General features: G+C 33.1%; 1 protein-coding gene across 1 annotated transcript in view; it reads right to left on the reverse strand.

Moving 5' to 3' along the window:
• The window catches only part of LOC129219182 (alpha-L-iduronidase-like), a 107,926-nt gene that overhangs the window by 30,951 nt on the left and 54,943 nt on the right, over positions 1-22,032 (reverse strand). Inside the window, exons 6-10 of the mRNA XM_054853501.1 lie at positions 15,450-15,658; positions 14,852-14,952; positions 13,414-13,492; positions 9,295-9,547; positions 1,343-1,391 (exon numbers count right to left, since the gene is read on the reverse strand). Coding sequence (XP_054709476.1) covers positions 1,343-1,391; positions 9,295-9,547; positions 13,414-13,492; positions 14,852-14,952; positions 15,450-15,658 — 691 coding nt within the window. The remainder of the gene's footprint in view (positions 1-1,342; positions 1,392-9,294; positions 9,548-13,413; positions 13,493-14,851; positions 14,953-15,449; positions 15,659-22,032) is intronic.

Raw genomic sequence — 22,032 nt, forward strand, 5'->3', positions numbered from 1 at the left:
TAAAAATCATACTCTTGCTAAACAATGGGATACTAAAAGTTAGAAATTGTACTGAAGGGAAGGTCAAAAGTCAAAATCGATAGCAATTCATTTTCACAGTACCTTACCAAACCCAGGGTGGACTAGCCATGCGAGCAAACTCCTACTGTCATTACAGATGTCCTACAATTACGTATTTGGGACTTCAAATTGGAAAAGCTTCCAAAAGAGGCCTTCACCCATGCGCCTGAGAAATTCCCCTTCTCATCATTTAAAATTGCTCAAAATTTCATTTTTAGCACTTTTTCTAAGAGTCCTCGAACCCTCTTCCCCTCCCCTTATTCTCCAAAGATCATTTAAAATTTAAATCTTTCCAAAAGTTAACAATGAATTTCTCATCTTTTCAAATCATCAAAGATCATCTAAAACTGCTTTTAGAGCTAAAATTTCGAAAAATTCCAGGTAGAGCTCTCGAACCACTTTCTTTTAATCTAATTGGTTAACAATTGCCTTTTTGAAGTTTTCATTTTGGAAAATGAAAGTGGAGTGCTCCTAAACCTCTTCTTCTTCTAACAATAAAAATATTCATATAAAATGCATCTTTAAGGCTACAAAATTCAAAAAAATTTTGGGGGTGAGCACCCTATTTCTGCTTGTATATTATACTTACGATTCAGTTTATACCTCTAATATCTTCCAAGTCCCTGATCAATTTGATTATTCAATGAAAGTGAAAATTACAGTGAAGTACCGTTTATACCTTTCTCTTTTATACGTTTTTATCATTTATTTGTTTTTAAAATTGATCACTGCATTGTGCAATACATATTAACTTATACCTATTATATGTTTTTTCATTTATATGATTTTTTATGCAGTCCCTCCAAAAATGTATAAAGGGCACTTCACTGTAGTTATTTTTACAAAGTAATTATTTTCACCTTTTTAGTTTGTTATTTTTTGATTTTAATAAATATTAGCTAATTATTTGAATCAGTATTTGATTATTTATTTTAAACAATTAATTGATCAGTCAACAAATTAGTTTTGAATAAATTATGAGTTATGTTAATAATTAATTATGTTCCTTAAAATCAATTTAACATTCAGTAATAAATATAATTTTTTGTTTTTTGTTTTTAATTAATTGGAGAGGGGCCGGCTTTCCCTGGATCCCCAAATCAAATTTTATTTCCAGTCCGACCCTGCCCAATCCATTTCATCAATATCAAATCTAAGCCAACTATTTAAGAAAAAAAAGTAAATTTTTGAAAATGAAATATTACTGTGGTGAAACAGGCTTGAAAACAGTTCCTCTTTCATGCAAATTTCAGTCAAACCTAAATATCATCGTAACTATTACCTATTTCTTATGCATTGAGTAGAGATCACACCAAAATTATTTCCATCACCTAAAAATATTCCAACACTGATTAATTACATGCATTGTGGATGCAACTTAACTCATAAAAGTCACTAGAAACAATAATTCGGTAAAGTAAACTGAATAAATCTCATTTGCAAACCAATTTGATTATCTCTTTAATAATATATTGTTTACATTTCTCAATACCCCAACCTAGTGTTTTCTTTTATTTATTAAAATAAGCTCTTGAGAATTCACGATTAATTTTCTCCAGTCACTATTCACTTAAAGTGGATTGCACTCCTTATTTTAACTCCTATTCTTGTAAAGAAGAGACCGAGGGGATATGATTCAGTTGTTTAAATTTATTAAAATGAAAGATGTTACGGGGCTGAAGTTTAGCACTGAAAACAGGACAAGGGGTCATTGTTTTAAGCTATTTAAATCTCAGGCTAACATCGATGTTAGGAAAAATTATTATTTTAGCAGGGTAGTGGAACCTTGGAACAATTTACCGGAAGAGGTGGTAATGAGCAAGGGAGTAGATAGTTTTAAGAGGGCCATTGATCTTCACTGGGGATTGTAAATTGACTAGGACCAGTCTAGCTGGGCCCAGAGCCTGTTGCTGGTCGACACTTTTGTATTTTTGTGATTGGTTGAACTTCTAGAATTGAGAATCGCTCTTTAATAACTAGCAGAGGCAAGGTGTCTTTCACACAGCTCTTTCACTATTTTAGAGTCATACAGACTCTTTTTCAATGTCAACTTCTCTCAACTGAATAAATCATAAATTATATTATCTCATTAAAATTTCCTTTTTAATCTTGGAATAAAAATCCTTTTTAATTTCATTATTTTCTGAACATATCACTAGGTCTTTCACATGCCCTTTCTATACTGCCCCTTTAAGTTTATTTTTTGATATAATTAATTTTCATTTTTTTTTTCTGTTTGTATTTTTTTTTTCAACAGTTTGTTTTGTTACTTTGCTTAGTTGCCCCTGTTGGACAAAGCAACCAACTGCTCGGCAAATGTCCAAGTGGTTGGTTTGCTTCCCAGGTATGGAGTGCATAGGAGTTGGTTAAACCAACGGGCTAGGTGTATGAACCTGGTACTCAAGGAAATTTGCGTTAAGCATAGTATCAGGTTTATTGATGTGTGGAGTAGATGTAAACGAGATTGGATTGCTAGGGATGGCCTACATCTGAGCTCTACAGGGGTCAAAATGGTTAGTGGTTTGGTTTTAGAGGCTTCAGAATCAAAAAACTAAGTTGGAATGGGGGGCATGGTTTAAGGAGCAGAATTCGAAAGGGTACTAACTATCGGGATTTCAGTAGAAACGGAAATAGGGTGGCTAATAAGAGAAAAGATTTTAACACTTGGGATTCAAACAATCGTGCAGCATTAAATAAAAGTAGGATGGGCTTACTTAAGGTTTTTTATATAAATGCTCGTAGTATTAGGAACAAGATGAAAGAATTGAAAAGCATAATTATAGATGAGAGGTTGGATATTATTGGAATTACCGAGACATGGGCTACCGAAAGTGATGATGATTTATTATCTATTGCTGGGTACAATTTGTTTAGACAAGATAGAGTAGGTAAAAGAGGTGGTGGGGTTTTATTTTATGTCAGAGACACTTTAATTTGCAATGAATTGGTAATTAATGATAAACCTAATGAGATTGATATGATTTGGCTGGAGTTGATTAGTAATAAGGGCAAAAAACTACGTTTGAGGAATATTCATAGGCCACCCAACTTAAGTCAGGGTCAAGACGAACAGATGTTTAGTATTATTAGTGACATTTCTAGCAAGGGGTCAGTCATCATAATGGGAGATTTTAATTTTCCAGGAATTGATTGGAATAATTTTTACCATAGTAATAGCAGAGAAGAGGATTTTTTGAAAGTAATTGGTGACTGTTTCTTAGATCAAATTGTAACTCAGGGTACTCGACAGGACGCGATTTTAGATCTAGTTTTCTGTGACATGGAAGGCTCTGTTCAGGGGTTATGTGTAGGGGGACACATTGGAGTGACCACAACAGTATTAGGTTTGGGATTAAATTTGATATGCACAAAGTAGAGAATTTTAGGTTTGTGCTCAATTTCAGAAATACTGACTTTGTGGCACTTCGGCAGAGTTTGAAAGCAGTTTTTTCTTCTGGATTGGACAATAGCGATGTTAATCTTCAGTGGGCAGAGTTTAAGGAAAATCTAGCGAATACGGTTAGGGATCATGTTCCTTTTAGGAGAAAGGGTGTCAACACTAAAATTTGGCCGATTTGGTTCTCCAGGGAAACTAAAGACGCTCTAAATTACAAGCAAGCTGCTTTTCATAGGTTTAGAGAAACAGGTCACAGTGCAGATAGGCTCCAATATTGTAAGGCAAGGCGTAAATTTAAGTATTTGGTACGGATTCAGAAAAGAGAGTTGGAGAAGACTGGCAGATAACATAAACAGGAATCCCAAGAGGTTTTTTGCATACGCTAATTCGGGGAAAGTTCGAAATAGTCATATTGGGCCAGTGGTTGATGAGCACGGAATTTTAATTCAGGACGATAGTGATATTGCTAATGTTCTTAATAACTTTTTTTCAAGTGTTTTTAACGATAACTGTATCTCAACAGTTGACACCAACAAGACACAAGCTATAGTACAGCTTGAGGACTTTGTATTTTCCAGGGATGACGTTTTACTTCATTTGAAAAAAATTAAAGAGACTAAGGCTCCGGGGACAGATAATATTTATCCGAAAATTTTAGTTGAATGTGCAGAGGAATTAGCAGATGTTATCGCAAACATTTTCAATGCTTCTTATAATTCGGGGACAGTGCCAGAGGACTGGAAGCTGGCTAACATTACACCGCTCTTCAAGAAAGGGTCTAAAGGGAGTGCGGGAAATTATAGACCTGTGAGTCTAACTTCGGTGGTTTGCAAAATTTTTGAAACATTGATGAAAATTAAGATAGTAAATTTTCTAGAGACTAAAAATCTATTGACTAGTTTTCAGTACGGTTTCAGGAAAGGTAAATCTTGTGCAACTAATTTATTACATTTCTATGACAAAGTTACCATGGCTTTGGACAATAAGAAGCCTGTAGATGTTGTTTACATTGATTTTCAAAAAGCTTTCGATAAGGTACCGCATGTTGTTCTACTTAGCAAATTAGCTGATATAGGAATAGGAGGGAAAACTTTTATTTGGGTAAAAAATTGGCTGACCGGAAGGAAACTAAGAGTAGTTGTAAGGGGAAATTATTCTAATTGGAGTGAGGTCTTAAGCGGGGTTCCTCAAGGATCAGTGTTAGGGCCTGTTTTGTTCATTGTCTTTATGAACGATATTCACAAAAATATTTCTGGGATTATGAATTGTTTTGCTGATGATGTCAAAGTTATGGGGACTGTAGAAAATGAAGAACAAGCAAATCAGCTGCAAGAGGATCTAGATCATATTACGGAGTGGGCTGATAAATGGGGTATGGCTGTTAATGTTGGGAAATGTCAAGTGCTACATTTAGGGCATGGAAATAAGTGTACAAGTTATTATTTGTAAGGTTCAGTCATTAGTCAGGCAGACAAAGTTACTGATCTGGGGGTCCTAATAAGTCAGGATTTAAAGTTTAGCCAACAGTGGAGCATTGCTAGCAACAAAGCCAATAAGATGCTTGGGTTTATCAATAGATCTATTTCAAATAAATCTAAAGAAGTTCTTCTGCCCTTGTATAGAAGTTTGGTAAGACCCCATTTGGAGTATGCTGTTCAGTTTTGGTCTCCTTATCTTAAGAAAGACATTAATGTATTGGAAAGGGTTCAAAGGCGGGCTACAAGGCTAATAAGTGGACTTTCCCACTTAGATTATGATTCCAGGCTTAGAAGACTAAAAATGTACAGTCTTGAGCAAAGAAAAGACCGAGGGGACATGATTCAGCTGTTTAAATTTATTAAAACGAAAGATGTTACGGGGCTAAAGTTTAGCACTGAAAACAGGACAAGGGGTCATCATTTTAAGCTATTTAAATCTCAGGCTAACATGGATATTAGGAAAAATTATTATTTTAGCAGGGTAGTGGAACCTTGGAACAGCTTACCGGAAGAGGTGGTAATGAGCAAAGGAGTAGACAGTTTTAAGAGGGCCATTGATCTTCACTGGGGATTGTAAATTGACTAGGACCAGTCTAGCTGGGCCCAGAGCCTGTTGCTGGTCGTCACTTTTGTATTTGTATTTGTATTTGTTTGATAGCTAGAGTATGATGCCTGAAAGTTCATTCTCTGAACTTTCAGGACCAATTTAGTCAACATTCCTCATTGGCTCAGTTCTAAGATTTAGACAATCATTTCATGGGCTCTATTTTTTTTTTTTTTTTTTTTTTTTTTTTTTGATTTGTTTTTTTTAGCAAAGTCGGTTCTTACACAAATTAGTCTATTTTGCATTTGTGGCATTACTCAAACTAATTTCTTGAAGAAGATGACATAATTGTATCTAAATGTACAGTGGTGGTAAAAAATATTGCATCACCCTCGCATTTTCACAACAATGGGATGTGTGAGAAATTTTGGTTGACTGATTAACGATGAATGTATGTGAAATTCTGCAAAACTTATGTCTTATGAAATAAACATTTAACAGCAGGAATCCGATAATTGTTTACTTTATTTATGGAAATTCATGGCCAAAACTGTAATACAATGTGAAGTGCAGTCATGTTGCCAAGTGGACGACGAAAAAGTAAGCAGAGGTTTTAATTGTAACACTCTTTCTGTTCAAAAATAAACAAAAGTAACATGGAAATGTTTGAACATCATAAAATATAACCTAACATTTTGTTGGTCCACCCCTAGTTTTAATGACAGCTTGACATCTACGGGGCATAGAACAGATGAGTGATTGAATGTATTCTTTACTGAGTTCATGGTGCCAGACACAAATTATTGATTCCTGGAGTTTTGCAAGTGATGTTGGCTTATGTTTCATCATTTCTACACTCATTCTATTCCAACAATTTTCGATCGGATTTAGATCGGGGCTCTTTCCGGGCCAAGGCAAACTGCTGACCCCATGGTCATTTTTCCATTTCTGAACCTGCGCCTTACTTAACCCCATGTCAATTTAAGTCTAATGGCAGGATAAAGGTTTTTAAATTGTTACTTACCAGTTTTGCCCTATAACACAGAGTAAAATCATCCTGGAAAATGACATTTGGAACTGAAGTAAACTGATCTCGGATAGTAGGAAGCAATTTCTCCTCCAAAATGCCAATATAACCCTGATTGTTTACTGTTCTTTGCACAAAGTGAAGCCCACCAACTCCTTGATAAGAAATAAACCCCCAAATCATCTGGGATATGAGATGCTTGACAGTGTTGAATGCAGTTGAGATGATATTCTTCTCCTTTGCGGCATTTAACTGTGTGCTGTCTGTCGGACCCATGCAGATTGAATTTGGACTCGTCCGAAAACACAACTGATTTCCATTGATAGAGAGTCCACCCTTGGTGAGCTTTTGCCCAGTCTAGACACTGTTTTTTCATTTTTTTGGTCAACAATGGCTTCTTTGGTGGTCGACGTGCCACCAAACCCACACCACAGTTGTTTTCATACAGTAGACGTGGATGCGTGAACACCCAATTCGTTTTCCCATGCTGTTCTAAGGTCTGTGGAAGATGATTGTCCGTTCCAAAGACTGAGTCGTATCAAATACCTATCCTGGGCTCCATTGGATATTCGTGGATGACCACTGCCACTCTTTCTTAATGTGCTTCTGGTGCTCTCTAGCTTATTCAGTAGTCGAACAACAGTCGATTGCGAACAGTTTATTCTTTTTGGTATGGAACGTGACGACAATCCTTCTTTGTCCAATGCAACGGCAACACTCTTCCTTTGTGGTGTCAGTTGAACGTATTTTGACAAACTGTAACTCATAAGTCCAGATAGTAAATGAAGGCGTCAAACGTTCAACTGGTTTTATTTATACAGTTAGAAGGAGGATGCAATCTTACGTAATAGCTTGCGCCATGTACCAATGCCAATTCGTGTTATATGATGCAAGAACCTTTAAGTATTTCATACTTACTTATAAATGCTAAAAATATTTGGATTTCATGGGTGATGCAATTTTTTTACCACCACTGTATTGAAAAAATAATAAAGAGTTTTAATTGCAAAGAATCAGACAAAATAACAGACAGCAAATTATGGTGAAATCATAATAGAATTCTGAAGTTAGTACAATGGAAAGTTTGCTGAATAAATTATGGATAAATTCCTTAAATTTAATTCCATTACACTGCTAACTTTTTTACACAGTAGTAACAGAAGAAACTACGCTTTAAAACAAATATTCAGCATGTGGTGAAACTCATATAAACAAAAAAGCAATTCATTATTTCATAAAGTATTTTCTAATTGTACTGATAAACCTCTAAGGAATTTAAACCTCTCAACACTATTGAATCTTCAATATTTTTTACAACTTTAAATTTTTACAGATTATATGGAAACACAATTGATATAATCATTGAATACATTAAGGCAAACTTTCTAGACCATGTTTTTAGTGTATACCAGAAACAAAAGAGCAAAAGGAGTTACTTAAAATAACAGATTTTAGTTACCATAATATATGCCTTCCCCCACCTCCCTTCAAAAAAAAAAAAAAAAAAAGGAAAATTAATTTGAATTCTGAAATTTTGAATTCAAATTATGTTTTTCGCAATCACGAAGTGAGACAGGATCCTACTCATTGGAATTATTGTTTCTAGAAACGGCTCCTGTCCCCCCTCTAGCCTGCCTCTCCTCCAGGGCGGTTACGTGTGCATAGTTGTGTGTGTGCGTAGACCTGTGTGTATGCACGTAGGCGTGTGTGAGTGTATGTGTGTGAAGTCGTGTGTGTGTATGTGTGTGAATGTGCATGTGTGTAGACATGGACGCCTCCGACCAGGAGAAGCGGATAGCTCAAAACCGGAGCAGCCGCGTCGTGCCGTCAGCAGAGGACGGTGGTGCTGGTGTCCCTGGTCCAAGCTGAAAAAGGCACGGACACCAAAAATGGTCAAATGAGAACAATAAGCAATCGTGATAGCTCAAAAAAAAAAAAGAAAATTAATTTGAATTCTGAAATTTTGAATTCAAATTATGTTTTTTGCAATCACGAACTGAGACAGGACCCTACTCATTGGAGTTATTGTTTCTAGAAACGGCTCCTGTCCCCCCAAGTCTGCCTCTCCTCCTGGGCGGTTACTTGTGCATAGTTGTGTGTGTGCGTAGACCTGTGTGTATGCACGTAGGTGTGTGTGAGTGTATGTGTGTGAAGGCGTGTGTGTGAAGTCATGTGTGTGTGAACGTGCGTGTGTGTAGGACATGGACGCCTCCAACCAGGAGAAGCGGATAGCTCAAAACCGGAGCAGCCGCGCCACGCCGTGCCGGCAGCAGAGGACGGTGGGCGGTGGTGCTGCAAAGGCTTCTGGTCCAAGTTGAAAAAGGCACGGACATCAAAAACGGTCAAATGAGAAGAATAAACAATCGTGATTGATCAAAAAAAAAAACGTTTTTCCAACAAAATGTATCTAAAGTAAGATTTACAGGTGTACTAACCATCATAAAAAGGATATGATATATATTTAAATAAAAAGAACTATTTTTCCGCACTTTTGAATAAAAATATAAAAGCAACAGAAAAAAAGTACTAGTAATTAATAATTAATCTAATTTTTGACAGTTACATTTATGTGCCTTTTGTCACCAAAATAAAATTTTTCATGCACTTATGTTTAAAAACACAGTACATAGGTCACTGATATTAATTTTAAAGACACTCAGTTGCAAACACAGCTTGCACAAAACTGTGTTCTGTTTTTGGATAAGTTCATAAATATTTTGGCAAGGATTAATATTTGTAAAAGTTTTACATTTTGCAAAAATTATTTATCTATTGCATTTTTACTCACCTTTGCCATTAATAATGACAGTCATCAGTTCATTGCAGAGCTTACTAAGAAGACCCATTACGACATACACAGGTTTCTTGACAAATTCTACATATTTAGGTAAGGTGTTGTTAACTTGAAAACGAGCCAAAAGTGTTCTTTCAGTAAACTGATTTGGAAAGAAGCTTAAAAATGCATTGTCATTGCTAAGTAAACTAAAATTTATGTTCATATTTCTTTGCCCATAGTAAAACTCAACATGGTTCAAGACATTCTGTAAATAGGTTTTAACAAATTAGAGGAGAATAATTTCAAAAAGGAATAAACACTCAGAGTTCACATATTTTAAAGGAATAGAAAATTTTAAAACAAATTAACTTACATAGCAAGAAAAATAAAAACAAAATAAAATTTAATGAAATAAATAAGTATTTTAAACAAATAAATTAATGAAAGAGCATTTTTAACAAACTTTCACTCATATAGTAAAAACAATGACCTAATTTAGAAACAAAGAATAAATAAATAAAAATACTAATAATTAAGCTTAAAAAGAAAGACCAATCTTTATTTTTTACCAGTAAACTGAATGATCAATAAAAAAATGCATTGTTTCTTACAAATACAGTAACTCCTTGTTATATCGCACTTTTCGGAGGCCAACAGAAAAGTGTGATATATCCAAAAACCCAATATAACCGATAAAAAGGTGATAATTTAACGTTAAAAGCAACTACATGTACATCTACAAAAATATTAGTTTGCTATCGCATTATGATGATTTTTCTTTATAAAATCAAAAGAAAATTAGTCTACCAATTTTTCTTTTGAAAAAAAAAAATTATGGTGGAATATGAGTCAAAAGTTGCAGCTTTAACTGAAACGAACTAAGTATATGGAAAATATGCCAGTTTTTTTCATTGCTTAAACAAAGAAGAAAATAATTTTTCTGAGAAATTTTTAAAGAAATTACTGTCAGGTCAATTATAAAGCAACATTTTAAAAATGTATATAAATTTTAATGAGACAAAGGGAAAATGCAATATACCCAAATCAGCTATATAACATTTTTTTTATCATCCACAGAATAAATGCTATGCAAGAGCTGGGGTCTGGCTACAAGAAATTTGGCTCCTATCATAAAGCAAAATTGATTAAAATTAACAAAATTCCAATCTATAAAAACCTAACCTTCACAAAAAGTCAGATCAACTAAAATGCATCCTTCACAAAAGTCCAATCAATAAAAAGCTTACCTTGACAAAAATCTGATCAATAAAAATGGACATTCACAAAATTTCTATCAACTCTGATGTACCTTCATCAAAATTATGCTCAGCCAAATCTAACCTTTCACAAAATTATTTATTATAAAAGCAACAAGAAAATCCAGAATCAAAAAAGTACTCGCTTTAGAATAATCTTTGTCACCAAATAATAAAACAGAGCATATGAGATCTTATACAGAAGAATGTCATCACTAGTGAATTTAGCATCATTTTTTAATCAGTAGCTGGAAAAAAGTACAGCTCTAGATTAGCGGTCTCCAGTGGGCAACAAGAGATTATTTCATTGAAATTGGCTACCGAAGAATGAAGTCCCAGTTACCGTAAATGACAACTATGCATTTCTTTATTTGTTGAAAATAGTATTGAAATGCGAAGGGTTCTTACTAGAGGAAAAAAAAGTGGGTGAGAAAATCTAACCCTCTGTTGAAATTAGTAAGAATTTCTAAGATTGAGAGAGATTTTTTTTTAGATTTTTATTTTGCTATGTTTAAGACTACCCTATATTCTTGAACTTACGAAATTTATTAAACTGCAGAGTTCATATTCAAGATACAACAATAATTTACATTTTGCACTGTGTATATACATTTTTAGAAAATGGCTACTGAAAGTGAAGAAATGATTACCATTTTTTCTGACTTTGATAGCTAGTTGCTACTATTCAGAATTCCAAGAGCATTTTTAAAAAAAAGCCAGTTCAGCAAATAAAAAACGTCACCAATGAACAAAGTAGTATCTCGAAAAAGTCTTTTTATTGTTTTATTGTGTACAATGCACAAATATAAAATTTAAAAAGCGCTGCCACTGCAAGTCTGATCATCGACATTAATATATAAAGTAGGTGGACGGATGGCAGACAAAGTTTTTTTCCCCTCTTTTCATCTATTTATGAGAATTCTTCAATCTGTAGTTTTCACAAACTTTCATAAGTTCTAGTTATCAATCACCCCCCCCCCCAAAAAAAAAATCTTTAAATACAAGTGAAACAAAATAGGTTTAAGAAATATTATGGAAGAATAACAATTTTTGTAAAAAATTGCTATTGATACTAAGAAAAAATGAAAAATGAAAAAAAAAAATTTTTTTTTTTTAAACCTGTGACCAGATATGCAGTCTGACAGACCAAAATCAAATGTTCACCCCGCCACTTCTAATACACGCTTAGTCCTATTTACTATTTTTAACAAAAGCTTCTTGTTTTGAGACCTCCAACATCCCTTTTTCTTATCATCTTTTGGCAAGTGCATTTGGTTGAAATTTCATCCCATATTCAATAGCAATCCGTGAGACCTCACCTTCCCTTCAGTGTAACGATTTTCGGTATAAGTACAAATGGCTGTCACCTTGGCTTCATGAACACAGATTCATTCATCTGATCCACATAATGTGGAAGAGATTCAAAACATTCTGGATGAATATGGTAGTTATTTAGAATACTTGCTAAAGTTGCACAATGAAACTTCTAGGATGATGCAGATAGAATTGTTTCTGAAAATACAACATGGTATACCATTACCAATCACTATATCCATATTATATATAAATGGTGGGAATGAGTTTTATTTGGAAACACATTTTGGATTTGATACTAACAATACAAAAATGTAGGAATTGGATTTTTTTTTTTTTTCACTTTTTTTTCAGTTGAAACTGAATAAGCAAGCTTGTACAATAAAGCTAAGGTACAATAGATGACAAAAATGCAAAAAATGAAAAATTTGCAGTTATTGCTTTTAACTGTCCATGGCAGCACACTAATAACTAAGGTGCTGCCGAAATTTTTCAATGATGTGCTAGATTCAATTTTCTAGCATTGAAATACTCTATACACATTAAATAAATAAAATAAATAATTCATAAAGAATAGATTCGTTTCTATTATTAGTAGTAGTAAAATATTGACTGCAGCAAGTGATTTTTCTCAGAAAATTTTATCTAGGAAAATTTTCTCCGAAAAGTATATTTCAATTTAAAATTCAAAAGTTTTTTTTTTTTTTTCTGTGCAGTGAAAAGTTAAAAGAACATCTCAGCAGAGGTGATAAAGGACTCAAATAAAATTTTCTGAAGACAGTGGGAAATTTTCAGAGACAGTGGGAAATTTCATTCTACGAGGACTCTACAGAGTACAGGCTCTTAGATATTCCGAAATATTACTTCAAAATTGCATTCTCTTTTTAAATTTCACAGAAATTATTCGTCACTTTTATTTAAAAAAAAAAACACATTATTAGAAAAAAAAAAACACTTAAAAGATTTTCCATTTCTATACAACACTAAAATGAAATTGGCAGCCCCCTTTTTTGAAAACTTTCAGAGGAGGTGCACTTGATGATCCTACTTTTGGGAGGAATGTCTAAATAGAAATGTTTTTTAGCCCACCCAATATTTCTCAAAAGTTTGCATCATTGCTATGGTGTTTTAGAGATTCAAGACACAAGTTCTTTACTCAATTCATTTTTTTTATTTCTCTTAATAACTGACGTTGTTTTACTAAGAAGGGGTGGCAAGGTCAAAGTTTATACAACATTGGAGTAAATGTTTCTCTTGAATGCATCAAAGGGTAAATTTAAGAACACCTAAAAAGTGAAGTTGAATTAAAAGATGAAACATTTTATTTCAAATAATTTTGAAGGATTAACAAAAATAAATCATTTTACAAATGATGCAATGTTTTGACATATGTGCAATGCAAAAAAAAAAAAAAAAAGACTAAAAAAGTAATTTTTTTTATCCATACTAAAATAAAACCATTATATAACTTCAAATAGCAGAAAATGGCATTTATTTTGCTAAACAGTGACCTCATAATTTTCATAGTACATTTCTACAAAGAACACTAAATCCAACATACTTCAACAACTTTTGCAGCATAAGCACTGTCTCCCCTCCACAATTCAGGAAGAGCCCAATTCTTCATAGGATCAGCCTCACTACAGTTTAAATGATGTAATGTTTAATCCCACATTTTAAACTGTACTTTTACAGAAAAACAAGATCATGAAACAGTGAATAAAAAAAAAAGATAAAAAAAAAAAACATTTCAGAAATGCTGGGTTTTAAAATTTAATTCTATGTACAATACACAACTTATTTTTTACAATAACAAACCAGTCTGTTATTCAGCACTATTGTAGCTTCCTATTAAATAAAAACCTACCTCCCTATTTACCAATCACTATATCTTAACATTAAAAAAGTCAAAACTTTTTACAGCATATAGAAATAGCATGAAGAAAAAGAAAAGGGCTTTGGGAGTATAATATCAGTAAAAATAATAGCCAAGCATTTTACACATTTTCTCAGTAACACTAAGCACAAGCAAATACCAAACAACTTGGTTATAACTGTAGTTCAAGTGTATTAGCAATTATTATCAGATTGGAATAGCCATTGCAGAGATGGATGTTGTAAACCTCTCACTGAAGATTACTCTCACACTAGAAGCTATGATAAATGTAACACACCAGTAAAAGTTCAGTAAGTTAGGTTTGCGTACAATTCTTTCTTTCAGAAGGAGAGAAAGTAGCAATACCATTCAACAATTTTAAAACTTAGTGTATTCCTATTTGTAAAAGTTATGCTAAAAATTACTTTCATATCACTAAATTTGCATCAATATTCCACATTCAAAACAATAAATCCTTATCAAGAATAAAGTGTGTTAAAAGAAAATAGATTTTTTCTTTTTTTTAAAGTGGATTTCTGCCTTTTAATGAAAATGTTTGAAGAATTTGAACTGTCTTGTTCACTCTTGTTGTTTATTGTTAAAGGTAACAAAGAAGTTCAGGGAAGTTCAGGAGTATAGTTTTAAAGATGGAATCAGTGAATTTTCAGCAGAATCCCACCACCCTGTTCTGAATTTTAACCCTTGTAAATACAAACTTAGATACTTTTATGGTTGCTATTTCTGAAAATTTAATGTATAGTTTTGAAAAATTTCAGAAGAAAATCCGAAAATGGGTTTAAAAATGGCACATTAGAAAAAAGTTATAGTAAGCAATATCAATAACTACTCATTAAGAATCAAAAGAATTCATTAAGAAAATGAATCTTTCTAGCGGTAGAAGCACGCTTACTCAAGGTGAAACTCCATAGACTAGCTTGAGTATCCTGGGTCTTGCAGCCATGAGAGTTAAGGAATTCTTTCAACCAATTTTATACTATCAAAAATATAAAAATTTAAAATCAAAATTCTTATGGAGGGAGGGGGCATAAGCTACTGAGATATTTTCCTAAAAGGCCACAGAACAATTCACCTATTAACAAAAAAAAAAAAAAAGATAACTTACTCATTATTGAAAGGAACATTCTTCAGTTCCGGAAAGTGATTTCTGATGTACTGAATAGTTTCCATTTCATCAGCGACAATATGATTTACACTGGCATTGCCCTTCAATTTAAATATTAAAATTAATATTGAAACTCAGTTATAACAATATTCAAGAGACCAAAATATTCAGTTAAGTGGAGTTTAAGTAAAAAAAAAAAAAAACTTTCAGAAGCAACGAATAAGAACAGTTTTGAACAATACAGTGAAAAACGTTCAAACACAAAACCAAGGGGACCAAAATATTTTTTCATCTTAAAAGAATTTTGTGTTAAAAGATTTGTATGAAATAGAATAGTATAAAGTTCGGACCACTACATCGTTTCATGTTAACCAATTTTTCACATTAAATGTTTTGGAGTTAAACATATTTCACAGTACTTTTAACGTTTCTTACCATGATCATTCCCTTGCCTAACTCTTACACAGAAAATTTTATTTTGAACAAAAATTTTAAAGAAAAGCTCTCATCATTTAAAAAAAAAAGTCAACCTTCTTTTAAGTAAAACTTTTCTTTGGTTTAAAATATAATAAACATATTACTACTTTAATTTTCATACCTTTTTATGAAAAGAAATAAAATTTATTCTTGTTCCTTTTTCCCCAGTAAAGAAATTTCTCCCATGTGAGCAGTGATCTAGCAAAGCCCAGCATAGAGGAGAATGCCTAACTGAAGGAACATGACAAGAGCCACCTGGTCCACCTAATCGCAATCTTTTATCAGCTAGTCTCAAACCTTCCGAACAAGCATCATAATAGTTCAAAAAACCTTTAAAAGTAAGAACAATTTGAAACATGAAATATAATTTAAAAAAAAAAAAAAACCACAACAAATAAAACATGAAATACTCTTAAAGACTGGAACTTAAAAGCATATGGGGAGAAAAAATTTACTCTGAAAAATGCTAGAATTTTTTTAGGAAAGAGACATGAATGAATGTTTTTTGCCCAAGAAAAACAATTCTACTTTTGCAGGTGGACAACAATATACATTTTGGAATATATTTGTAACATGTTGAATAGAAAGGATACTTACAACATTTACAAGCCACAGTGTGGCAAAATGTTTTTTTTTTTGGAATATGCAATTAGCAAGAAATATTGCTACTTGCTTTCTACTATATTTTATGATGTGAACTATATAATTAATGATAAATAATTTTTATCATAATGATAGCTGAATACTTAGGTTTTGGACAAATTTTACACAAAACATAATATAAAATGAAATTGTTAACTGATAGTTTTAAAAACTGAAAACAGCTGTCTTTATATGTAATAGTAACAGTCAAATAAAAATATTTTCAGCTAACTTTATATTCTGCTATCGAAAGCAATTTAAGAGAATGGCAAACATACATGCACATTACACTTTATTTATGCATATTTAGATGCATAAATCTATTCTTACATCAGTATGAATGTACATTCTTTGAATAACTTATAATTTAGAGAACAAAACTACGAGACACTTAAGTAGAAACATTCCAGTACACAATTTATTGAAATAAACTTCTCTATTAGCAGTAATAAAATAGGCAAAAAAAAAGGGGGAGGGGCGTTCCTTTAGTGGGAAAAATTATTTGATGCTTTATTTTCAAACTAATTGATGTTTTCTGAAGCTGAGGTTATGCATTAATCCATCTGAAGGTGCAATCAATTTTTTTTTATGTAGGTGCGAAGTGAGAACTAAATTTAATATACTAAAGTACTTAGTGTGTATATTAAACTTGAAAGTGTATTAGAAAGTATTTGTTTGCACATACATTCTATTAATCAGTTGATGATGAATAGGTACTTGAGATGAGTTAGATGGTGACTGCTTTCAGTTAGTGGGAAAGTAACATGTAGCAGCCTTGAACTCATTTTAAAAAAGCCCCCATTTTTTTTCATTTTTCATGAAAGCACCTTCAGCAAAATACTCTTTTTAAATGAGGCATTGCAAAGTACAAACTCCTAAAATTAGGATTACATTCAGTTTGAGCTATTAAAACGATCTACTGCTTATAATCTTCTTTGTTAGAAAAAGGTGATTGTGAACTAGACACACAATATACATTTTCAGGTGTTGAGCTGAAAAAAATATTAAAGATTTTAAAAGATTTGTAATAATTATGAATATTGAAATGAATGCAATTCCTTTTTTAAATCAACTGCTTTATACAAATACAAAAGTGAGACCAGCAACAGGCTCTGGGCCCAGCTAGACTAGTCCTACTCAATTTACAATCCCCAGTGAAGATCAATGGCCCTCTTAAAACTATCTACTCCCGTACTCATTACAACCTCTCCCGGTAAGCTGTTCCAAGGTTCCACTACCCTGCTATAACAATAATTTTTCCTAATATCCGTGTTAGCCTGAGATTTAAATAGCTTAAAACAATGACCCCTTGTCCTGTTTTCAGTGCTAAACCTCAGCCCCGTAACATCTTTCATTTTAATAAATTCAAACAATTGAATCATGTCCCCTCGGTCTCTTCTTTGCTCAAGACCTTCTTAGCCTTCAAAGCCTGGAATCATAGTCTAAATGAGAAAGTCCATTTATTAGCCTTGTAGCCCGCCTTTGAACCCTTTCCAATACATTAATATCTTTCTTAAGATAAGGAGACCAAAACTGAACAGCATACTCCAAATGAGGTCTTACCAAACTTCTATATAAGGGCAGAAGAACTTCTTTAGATTTGTTTGAAATAGATCTATTGATAAACCCAAGCATCTTATTGGTTTTGTTGCTAGCTATGCTACACTGTTGACTGAACTTTAAATCCTGACTTATTAAGATGCCCAGATCAGTAACTTTTTCTGCCTGACTAATGACTGAACCTTGCAAATAATAACTTGTACACTTATTTCCATGCCCTAAATGTAGCACTTTACATTTCCCAACATTAACAGCCATACCCCATTTATCAGCCCATTCCGTAACATGATCTAGATCCTCTTGCAGCTGATTTGCTTGTTCTTCATTTTCTACACTCCCAATAACTTTGACATCATCAGCAAAACAATTCATGTTCCCAGAAATATTTTTATAAATATCGTTCATGAAAACAATGAACAAAACAGGCCCTAACACTGATCCTTGAGGAACCCCGCTTAAAACCTCACTCCAATTAGAATAATTTCCCCTTACAACTACTCTTTGTTTCCTTCCAGTCAGCCAGTTTTTTACCCAAATGAAAGTTTTCCCTCCTATTCCTATATCAGCTAATTTGCTAAGTAGAGCAACATGCGGCACCTTATCGAAAGCTTTTTGAAAATCAATGTAAACAACATCTACAGGCTTCTTATTGTCCAAAGCCATGGTAACTTTGTCATTTTATTTTTTAAATATTTAATCTTTGTTATAATAAACTCAACTGAATAACACATGTGATGATTATTAAGGGTTTTATCATAATTTATGTGCTCAATAAATAACTACATACTGCTTAACAGAACTTTTTCACAGTTTTGGTACTTCTTCTTCAAAGTTTCAAGTAGAAAATACAGAACATGGGAGCAGATGTTTGGTATTTTATTCACTTAAATTTTATTTGATCAATTGCAGTCAAGGGGGAATTCAAGTAACTGGATTTAGAGGCAGTCATTATAAAATGAACACACAGTTAAGCTATCTTTAACTTCTTTACTGTGAGAACTTCTTCGCCAAAAAAGGTCATTTTATGTGTAAACATTTTGAAGAGAAATGTTCACTTCCCAGCAATGCATTTGGTTCCGGGACCTCCTGGGTTGCTACTCCTTTCGTTTTACAAAGGAGCTTCTGCTTGATCAATCAAGCCATTATGGGGATTCAGTACGCGATAGTTTCTAAAGAGTGGGAGGGAACGCTGTCCCTGAGGTGCAAGGGGTAGGTTGACGATGACAGCTGGAACGTATTCATTTGACGTTCTCTTTTCTTAGGTTTGTTCTGAAAACCATTTTGAAATTCTGTTAGCTTCAAAAGGACCTCTAAGCATTTTACTACGAAATTTCGAAGTATTTACTTATGTTCAGACAGAAGTTAAATATTTTGTAAATGCTAGTACACTAGTTTAGTTATTGAAATTTGCTGTTCAACTTTTAAAACAGCGCAATTAAATCAATTTAATTTAAAAAAATAAGATTTTAAAAAAGAAACAAAAATTCATAAACAAAGGGAACTAACTCTCCCTTACCACAAACTTTAACATGAAGTTCTTTATATTCTATGGATAATTAGATTGCTTATTAAAACTGTGAATCTTAGTATTTGCTACATGATTATACTATGATAAGCAATGTTATTTTATATTTTTACAAACTAACAGTTTGTAGTTTTGCTGCATAAATTTTAATATGGTAGCCAAAAGCTGGGGCATTAACTTTCATCACGTATGGCTTGAGTCAAACCCATTTACCTGGGTGTGCTAGTGTTTCCTTGGTTCTAACCAACTTAAAACAAAGTTTTCTAGCAATGAAATTCAGACTGAAACATTTATAATTTATCCTGTTCTATATTAATAATTTCAAGCCAGCAAAAAATTCAATAGCAATAGTATTTTTTTTTTAACGATAAACTTGAATGCTTTGTATATGTTATATTGTCATTCGGAACCGACGCCTACAACAAAACTTACAATTACAGAAGAGTCTGTTTACAAAACGTAACTGTAGATGGGGCAAACCTAACCTGGCAACATTTTGAAGGCTGAGCAGATCCTAATGACAACATCAGGACTCTGTCAGGTTAGGTTTATCTCAACTGTAACTGAAATCAAAATCATATGCAGGATCTGACTAATATATGGGGAGAGAGGATGTAGATAGACCTTGACGCTCCCCCCCCTCGCAAGATTTTTTAAAAATTTCAACATAGTGCTTATTTTTCTGAACGTACGCCCTCATACCCCACCACATTGCGGGGTTGCGGGGGTGCCATGCGCACCACTGGGTTTAGCCATTGGCTAAATCAAAATCTTAGCCACTTGGGAGCATTTCAAAAGCAGGAGCCGTAGGCTACGGAACCAGTTCCCAGATTGTAATTCTGATTACGCCAGTGACTGCTATAATACCTAAGCACCAAATTGATTTTACTTTCAACTTTTTTTTGACCTGCGGGACGGCAACATCTTTTTCAAAGAACTCCTGGACCAGTCAGTTTTTTCCTTCTCTTATTTATTTATTTTTTTTAATATGAAAAAAAAAAAAGAAATTGACTCACAGAACCTGAAAAATCTGCTAAAAAAACTTTCGGACCGGAGAATCCCCCCCCCCCCTTCCCTCCTCCACCTTTTCTTCTTATTTTTTGTTTTTTTCTCAAAAAAAAAAAAAAAATGTACATTTTTGACTCGCGAATTGTTGTGGAAAAAGTTAGTGGGCAGCTGAGGGTTTTTTTTTTTACTACATATTAAAGATTTGTTGCAAAACATTTTATAGCAAAAGTTGTTGATAGCTAATTGTTGTAACAACTATCCATAAGTAAGTGAGCATTTGAGAAAAATCAGACAATTTTGAAAATTAATCACCAAATTTATGCAAAAACCGTTACATAGGATATTATTAGACTTTAGATCTCGGGGTTATATTAGCATTTATTAGAAAATCATCAGCAAATTCGTTGATTTCTTTAACTATAAAAATCAGGATTTCATCATCGAAAAACTTTAAAAAATACTCCAGTGGGTTTTCTCCGTCAGCTACGTCAAACGTCAGTACTGGTTTTTCTTGAAAATTGAATCTTGGTGGTGAGGGAGGCTGGAGGGTAATTAGAAACATCAATTTTACACCAGCCACGAACATTGGTTAAATTTTCATCTCCGCTGTTTTCTTCATCAGAGGATTCTTCGTCATCAGAATAAATACTATAATCGGAGCTGTCGTTGCTCGAATAATCTGCGTCTGACATCATGAAGCATATATTCTCTAAGAAGAAAATGTTCTAAATGCATCGAATGTTCACCAAAGAATGAAGTCCTTCTCGTTGTAGATACAACAATGTAGCTACTGTGAAGTGCGCATGCAGAGCCAGTATACACCTTATCAGTCAGACATTGCACCCATGAAAAGCAAGAGCAAAGAATTCATCCCTTTTCTAAAGAAAACCTGAACTATTGTAGAAGAATCAACATGGGAATTCGTGCTTGAACGAGCATTAGAATCTAGTTTCTGTGATTAGAATTAGTACTCGAAAAAGTTCTGGGTTGTGTTTGTATATGTTTAAACTAATGCATAAATATATATATATATATATATATTATACGTGTATATATAAGTAAGATAGGAAAGCATACATTTTTGTATTTTTATCCTTTCTTCTTTCAAACTATTGAAATTTGTTCTTGTTTCTTAATTTTTCATATTCATGGCTAAACGTCCCAAATGAAGGTGAAAATTTGATCATGATAAAAACTAATTTGCTTGGAATCGGTTGCAACATTTGTTAAAAGGGAGGAGAATATAAGGGGGAGGGGAGTAACGAAAAGAGTGTATTAGAAGTATTCTTCTCCTAATATCGATCCAATTTATGTGTATAATCAAAGCATCGTTTAATTTTTCTTGTTCATATTTATTGAAAATATATCGTGCATTGTAGGAATATTGCTTCATTTTGAATACATCCAAGATTAGTTAAATAAATACCTTTGTGTCAAAAAGTAAAATAAGAAATGACACAACGTCAAAAAGCACAAATTACAGATTACTCCAGACACGTGCTTCGGCGTTACAGGAAACGCCTTTTTCAATGCAAAAAAATATGAGCTTTCGGACGTTTTCTCTTCCATAAGCTCATTTCTTTTGCGTTGAAAAAGGCGTTCCTTGCAAGGCCGAAGCACGTGTCTGCAGTAGTCTGCAATCTTGCTTTTTGAAATTGTTATTTCTTATTTTACGTTCTAGATTGTTTACTTTTTGCAGTAGAACCTTGCATGTCCGAATCTCCGGATACTCCGAACAGATTTTTTTTTCTGAATTATAATTGAAAGTATTGCCCGAAAAAAACTAAATATGTGTTAAAGGAAAAAAAAGAATAAGAATTTTTCAGCACATATTGATTTGAAACACATTGGAAAAAAAGAAAAAAAAACGCAATACAGGATAGGATTACTTCATTTACGTTTAACAAAAAATATTAAAATAAACTTTACTTGAAATTTACTTTACATTAAAGATGGTTTGGGGTGAAGA

Source organism: Uloborus diversus, chromosome 3 (assembly GCF_026930045.1).
Source record: "Uloborus diversus isolate 005 chromosome 3, Udiv.v.3.1, whole genome shotgun sequence".
Classification (NCBI taxonomy): Eukaryota; Metazoa; Arthropoda; class Arachnida; order Araneae; family Uloboridae; genus Uloborus; species Uloborus diversus.